At 36.1% G+C, this 7,390-nt stretch overlaps 2 protein-coding genes across 2 annotated transcripts in view; both read left to right on the forward strand.

The window, feature by feature from the left end:
• The first annotated feature begins 855 nt into the window (after positions 1–855).
• On the forward strand, positions 856–4,480 carry LOC108166835 (uncharacterized). The gene is made up of 7 exons (XM_017308375.1): positions 856–964; positions 1,904–2,179; positions 2,412–2,485; positions 2,775–2,949; positions 3,107–3,163; positions 3,285–3,362; positions 3,898–4,480. The coding sequence occupies exons 1-7, from the start codon at positions 856–858 to the stop codon at positions 3,990–3,992; spliced, it is 864 nt and encodes a 287-aa protein (XP_017163864.1). The 3' UTR covers positions 3,993–4,480.
• A 1,243-nt stretch (positions 4,481–5,723) lies between these two features.
• Positions 5,724–7,390, forward strand: part of LOC103476902 (T-cell surface antigen CD2) — a 6,406-nt gene continuing 4,739 nt past the window's right edge. Inside the window, exon 1 of the mRNA XM_017308373.1 lies at positions 5,724–5,925. Within this exon, the coding sequence (XP_017163862.1) occupies positions 5,814–5,925 (112 nt within the window). The 5' untranslated portion in view covers positions 5,724–5,813. The remainder of the gene's footprint in view (positions 5,926–7,390) is intronic.

A 7,390-nucleotide genomic window follows, 5' to 3' on the forward strand; every position in this document is an offset into this window, starting at 1 on the left:
GAATCCGTTTTTGGGCTTTTAATGGATTCAGAGTTGGTATGTTTTTAAATTGACATAAATCCACGATACACACTAAAATGTCCATAAATCATGAACATTTTTAATAACAGTTGTGCTATAATGTTTCTAGTTTTGGTTCTTCTGCTGACCGTCACCGTTACCGTCTGCTGTGTCCGAGTTAAAAGGAAAAGAAAGACGGAACTGAGGAGTAACGTGTTATTTCACTTTATTAATCACTTGTTAAGAATAAGAACTTTGTAGATTAAAGAAGAATTTATTAGAATAATCTGAAATTGTCTTAAAGATCTATAAAGAAATAAGTTACAATCATAACTGTGAGAAATGAATGGTTGTCCTCTGACTTCCTGTCAGGTTTAAAATAATGTCTTCATTGAGACTACGTCATAAATAACTGGTTAAATATTTGGCTTTGAGTCCTAATTTCTGCCTGTCTCTAATCACTGAACAGATGATGTGGATCTTCCTTTGAAGCGGATCGAACCCGACAGCCGTCATCATCACCGTCTTCCTCCTCTTCCTAAACATCGTCCTCCTCATCACCACCAGCCATGAGCCAAACAATGTTTCTATACTCTCAGCTGGTGCTGGACAAACATTTGAATATTACTGAAAGCATTTCTCCTTTTTGTAGTGGCAAATTAAGACTCTCAGACAAATAATTGTGTCTTTGTGGGATTGAAACGAGCAATAAAATGTAATGAACAAAATGTTAAAAGTAAATAAAAAAAACTAGTTGTTGCCATGTAAAAGTAGATGTGGGGCCTTTTGGATCACTTCCTTTCAAAACTAACAGAGTCACTGACAAGAGAGATGCGTAAGCTGTTGTTACAGGAAATGTTACAGGAAAGTTCTTCTTTTCGGCCAAAGACAACAATGAAGGCATCGGCGTCGCTCTCTGTTGTCTCTGTGTGTTTGCTCTGCTGCTCCACCGTCGCCTCACAAGGTACCAGACTGATATTAAAATAATTTTTTAACATTACTACAGGTTGATTTTATGGAGCTTTTCTAGAGTTACAACTTCTGTGTTCTGTATTATTATCTCCATCTGCAAATATTTGCTCAAATGTAATAACGGGATTTTATTCAGCTGTTGTACAAAGTGTTCTGACTCAATTAACTTCCTGGAGGTCTGTGTGAGGTTAAACTCATAGAAAACAGTACTATCAAAAGGACCCTTATCCAAATTTACACGTAAATTGTTTCCTTATTTTCATAATTCAGATGGTTCATGTGTATTTTCATTTGTAGCTGCCAGTGGGTGGTTTGAGTTACTTATAGATTCTGAAATAATGCCAAACACATAGGAGTAAAAAAAGAAAATATTAACAATATTAGTGAGAAAACAGGCCTTCAAATTTGTCTTTTTACCCAGTGAGCTTTTTCAACCCTCCAGCTTATTGGCTGAAACCACTAACAAAAGCTTGTGAATAGCCAATGAAGCGCGATATGTTTACTAGCTGTGAGTTTTTCCCACACTCTGAAAGAGATCAAGTGTACTCTGTAAACAAGCTGAATTCAAATACAAAGCTTACCACTTTAAAATCTCTGAAACTGCTATTTAAAACTATTTAAGTGGTTTGTTAATAACTTCAACTACTATACTTTGCAATAAAGGAAGAATCCCTATTTTCTCAGATATTAGTGGGGGGGGGGGRGTTTGTTGGGGGGTTTTTGGACCATTTTCTTTGTTTCTGCCATGGTGACTTAGTCCATTTACTACCACATTGACTTTTATTGAATAGATCGCAATCAGTGTTTTTACATGCTTTATTAAACTATATTGGTAGAGTTGGAGATGATTGTTGTCTGCCATCTAGTGTCCATATTCAAACAATCCTTCTCTTCTCTTCTTTTGCTTTTTTTCTTTCTTTCTGATCCAAAGCTTGTGACCAGTTTGCTGCAGTGGGTGGAAACTTCACTGTTCCTCTGGGATACAAACTAAGATTTCCTGACACTCTTAAGTGGAAGTTAAATGGCAGCACAATATTTTATAGAAGAACAATGAGGATGATTGTTGGGAAAAATTATGATATTAATCAAGATGGCTCCCTGAAACTGACAAATCTGAAGAAGGACCAAGCAGGACTCTACACTGGTGAGGTTTTTGATAGAAGTGGAAGACCGCAGACCATAAGGGACACAAATTTATGTGTGCTGGGTAGGTACAAAAATATTTCTGCACAGTTTCCTGAACATCTATTCACATTTGAAATCTTGCGCCTGATTTTTTTTTCTTCATTTCCTCACTATTTTTGTCCAAATATTAAGTTCTCGGAAAACTTTAAAGCTGTGAGGTCAGGTTGTCGATCCAGCAGAAGATCTTAAACGTGCAGAATATCAGAATATTTCCCTAATATTGTCATGTATTTGATCTAATTGAACCTTCACAGATCCTGTGAAGAAGCCTGAAGTAAAAGCAACATGTCAGGATGGAAACGTGATCTTTCACTGTGTTTCTGGGGCGGTAAGAAGAACTTGTTTGTACGTCTTTTTAACCAACAACCACAAGACTTTCTGTGGAGCTTTGAATGTTTCCTAAAAATCCTCATCCAGTTTCTAGAATGATTATTCACATTCCTTATTCCTAAACATTTTAAGTACTCTGCTAGCTGTATTTAAAATGCAAAATCAGTATCTCACGTGACCCTGTCGAAGTACAAACCACAGGAAATTATTTTAATACGAGCCAAATATATCGCCTACTGATTTTCACCCTGGTTTCCGTTTTGAGCTGCGTTTTAATTTCCCCGCAGCAGCCTGCTGATGTGGAGCATGAGTGGCTTCAGAACGGCGCCGAGATGAAGGAAAACAGACGGTCGTTCGAAACGAAAGCAGAGGAAACCAAAGGCGCCGAGTTTGTTTGCAAAGTGTCCAACAAATTCATTTCTGAAACCAGTGAGCCTGTCATTCATAACTGTGCAGAGACGGGTAAATATGTCGTCTTCACCGTGGCTAATAGCTGCTGTTTGACAATGTGTAGCTCATAACCACTACCTAAAATAAGACGGAATAAGCATAACTGACCCCCAAATTGTGTGGCTTTAAGCGAAAATGTAATCGTTTTCCCCTTGTATTGTTTTTGAAGGATATCCAGATGAACCCGCTGGAATAAATATCTGGGTCTTAACTGGTGCCAGAGTGGGTATGTTTGTAGATTTCTATTAAATGTTATTTTATTCTGAAACATAGCCTACTAAAGCTACATACATCGTATATATTTGTGATAGCACAATCTCTGATGTGTTTTGCTGTCATTTTTCCAGGTTTCATTGTTGTGCTGACCGTCCTTGTCTCTGTTTGTTTTGTCCGAGTTGAAAACAAGATGACGATGGGACTGAAGGGTGATGTGTTAGTTTTTTTTTTTTTTTTTCATATTTTCAAACTCAGTTGTTGAAAGTAAGAACTTTTTTAAAAATATATTAAAGATTTGTTAAAAGCCACTATCTATAGTTCTCCGTAAATAACCAGATCAAAACTTCTGGAGCACCCCAAGGCTTGATGTTGGGCCTACTTCTATTTCTACTTTTATGTTCAAACATACAGTGCCAGGCCTGGCCATTGCCTTTGTATGCTATTCCTCTCAAATCAAATCGCACGTCACAGCTCAGGCTCGGCTTTCTCCCATTGACTTGGATTCCCTCCAGTAGAATTTCAAACGGGCCAATTAGCAAACAGAAGAAGTAGTTGACAATTATGTCAATTTTCTGCGCTGTTTTATAATTGAAAAAAGGTCAAATTGTTTAGCCAACATAAATTATGCAGCCAAGAAGCAAATTCAATATTTTTATTATTATTATTATTTAGGATGTGTTGCTGTTTGCTCAATTTATTCCACTTTGCATCCTAATTTATGCCTGATTTTTCATCTCTCAACAGATGAGGAGGAGCTTCCTTTGCAGCGGACCAATACAGAGCATCTCAGTCGTGATCCTCATTTTTCTCCTCTTCAACCTCATCACCTCCAGTCATGAGCCAATTTTTTTTCTTCTGTTTTACATACATATTTTTTTCCAGTCTCTGATTTGACGAGTACCTTTTTTTGCAAAAATCAAAACAAACTTTGTGTCGCCAGCCATCTTAAGTTTCAGCAGCTACAATTCGGACATATTAAAACTCATTGAAGTTTGTGATCTTGACTAATTTAAAAATCTTTTCAAGAGTTTTAACTCAGTCATTTTTGTTGTTGTTTTGGATGAAGGAACATAACATATTAAATATAAAATATTTTTCTGTGAATTGCGTATTCTTTAGTGAAGACGTTATCTGTACTACTGCTATATGGACGCTTTGAAACTACGCTAAATGCTGTAACGATAAAGTAATATTTCAATTGTTTTTGGGGGGGATTTTATGATGTAGAGCACTTTGAACTATATTGTTGCTGAAATCTGCTACACACATAAACTTGATTGATTGATTGATTGATTGATTGATTGATTGATTGATTGATTGATTGATTGATTGATTGATTGATTGATTGATTGATTSATTCATTCATTCATTCATTCATTCATTCATTCATTGAAAACAACAAATATAAAAATGGTAAAAAAAAATTAATAAAAAGTTCCCCAACCTCCTATACACTAGTTCTGGTAAACTGTGTACCTGCTGCTTCTTTCCACAACTACAATTTAAAATCTGTTGAGTTTTCACACGCTTGACATGAAGTTAAACCTAGCAGGTTGGTATGCACAGTTAACATGTCGTAACATGTTTTTCCGAGCCGCCTTTGAAGCAACATGAGCAATAAGACGCATGTCAGTTTTTTTTAAAATCATGGCAGCAAACCAGAAAAAGTCAAATAACTCAGTTTAGTTTTTTCTCCCCCAAACTAACCGAGTGAGTATCAGGTAAATGATGACTGGCTAACGCCAATATTATCGTTTAGCTTATTAATAAGAACAGGCTACTAATTTTGTTACCTATGTTCAAAAGTGGGTAGTACTGGTTATATTTACTTGAGTAAGAGTAGTTTTATTGCACTGTGTGTTTTCCTTTTACTATAGTAACTATTTCTACTCTTGATTGATTTTGCCTTTAAAGAAATAGACTTCAGAGATGGGAAAGTTGGAATGTTGAGTAATTACTCAACATTTTATACATATCATTGTTTATATCCTTATTGGGTATTTTTGTATCAATAAACATGGCTACTTTTATTTGCACAGCTAGTTTTATGTATTTATATTAAAGTAAAAGCTCGTTTACTCAATCCTACTTCCCACGCTCACCGGGAACGATGGAAGGGTGGTTCGCCCTGTTTGGCGCCCTGGGCGCCCTGTTTGGCTAAGACCTGCTCTGTGTGTGCAGAAATATTTTATTGTTAGGTTTTCTAGTAATTTTCAACCTGCAAGATAAAGAGAGGGAAAAGAATCTACTATATCTTAACTGTGCGGGCATAAATAAGGAAGTTTTGTGAAAAATGTTGATGCTAATCTTAATTCTGAGAGCTCAGAACACCAAAGGAGCTTTAATAGCTTTAAATATGATTTTGAGGTCAACAATACCTACAGGCCTCTTTCTGAGCATCTTTATTGGTGGTTGCAGCTTAAATGATCTCATTGTTGAATCTGTAGGACAGTAATTATATTTAGTCAATGAGGAAAGAGAAGTAAATAAAGGCACACGCCTCTCCGCTGTTCTAAAAATGACATTTTCTGCTCGCTGTCTTTGTTCTTGCTGCTTTGAAAGTAGATCGGTGGGGGCCTCTTGGATCACTTCCTTTCAAAACCAAGAGCTCGTGCGCACGACGTGAGCAATACGAGCCGCTGTGACAGGAAATAACCTCGATGATGGAAAGTTCTTCTTTTCAGCCAAGTGTGAGGAGGACGACGATGAAGATGGCATCGGTTTCTGTCGTCTCGGTGTTTCTGCTCTGCTGCTCCGCCGTCGCCTCCCAAGGTACTGAACGAATAAAGAAATCACTTTTTGCTGTTGGGATTGGAAGATTTAACAATTGTTTTAAGGATAATGTTTCATTTTTAGGAGTTCTCAGAAGAATTCTAGATCTTTAACCTCTTTCGTTTTCATGTTTTCTGAAGCAGATATTTGCTCTTTTACGTGTCTAAAAATACAGATTAATCCACTTGTCATGTTTTCATCTGTTTCTGTTTAGGTTTTCAAGTAAAAAGATGAAACTTTTATACTAAATGTACTGCCTTGAAATGAAGGGAAACTAGTTAAGTTCTCAAAAAAAGTTTTACCCCTCAACTGAGGCAAGACAATTAAATGATTTCTATTCTGATTTTTCACAATTGAGTTTTTATTGCATAATGTTGTGTCTTTAGGGGCTGGAAAAGAAAACATAAAAGCTTTATGAGAGCTTTTATCCAATTTCGTTTAAGTTTTCCAATTTATGTTCTCTGTGATTTATTTTATGCTTTTTTTTCTTTTCTTTTTTTTAAATAAAAATCGGTCGGTTTGGAGTTACACGTGAAAGCAATGAGAGAATCAGAGTTAGGGGAAGAGAGCGCGAGCCAACAGTATAAGGTCCTGCTGGTGGTGGCGCCGGTCTGAAACCAGGTTACAGCGGGCAAACAGGAAGACGTGCAGAAACAGAAATGTTGAGGTGACCCTGCAGAATTACGGTTAAAGAAAGAACATAAGCACAAATTATGTGCAAACATTAAAGAGTTCAGCTTTAAAATAAAAGTTAAAAACTTTAAATACAACAAACATACCTTATAAAATTACAATTTTAACATTATTTGTTACTAAGATCCATTTTGGGTCAGCTAAACCAGGATTGCACAGTGTGTTAAAATGCAACCATCAATGCAGAGAGAGCAATATTTGTTAGAATATGATATTTAAAGTGCAATGCATGCACATTTTGCATTGCATTAAAAGCTGGAAATATTTTTTTTTTTTTTTTTTTGCACTTGATGCTCAAACATTGAGTGTTTTTAGTGGCCAAGTTGCTAACACTCACAAAGCGTGATGAAGGCCAAGAGTCCGGAAATGTGGCTAACTCAGAACAGCATCAAAGAAGAGACTTCCTGGTGTCACTAAAGCAAATGTAAAAAAAAAAAAAAAATTATAATTTAATGTTGATCAAAACAATTAATTTAATCTACAGTTGAAACCAGGTTTTACATGTACCACATAAAACGACACAAGTTTTTTTATTCTCATTGTTCGACGTTAAATCAGACGCAACGTTTCTTATCTCTATTTAGCAAGAACATTTTTTTTTAGAGATTGTTGTTTTTGTAATTTTCCTCAAATTCAAAAGTTTACCTTCATTTGGTCAGTATCAGAAACGACTGTGTTTTGAATGTTTTGGACTTCCTTCCATGAGTTTCTCCCAGTAGTTTGTTGGAGTTTTGGCCCATTGGTCCAGACAGAACTGCTGAAGTCCATTTTG

This window comes from Poecilia reticulata, linkage group LG2, assembly GCF_000633615.1.
Source record: "Poecilia reticulata strain Guanapo linkage group LG2, Guppy_female_1.0+MT, whole genome shotgun sequence".
In the NCBI taxonomy this organism is placed as follows: domain Eukaryota; kingdom Metazoa; phylum Chordata; class Actinopteri; order Cyprinodontiformes; family Poeciliidae; genus Poecilia; species Poecilia reticulata.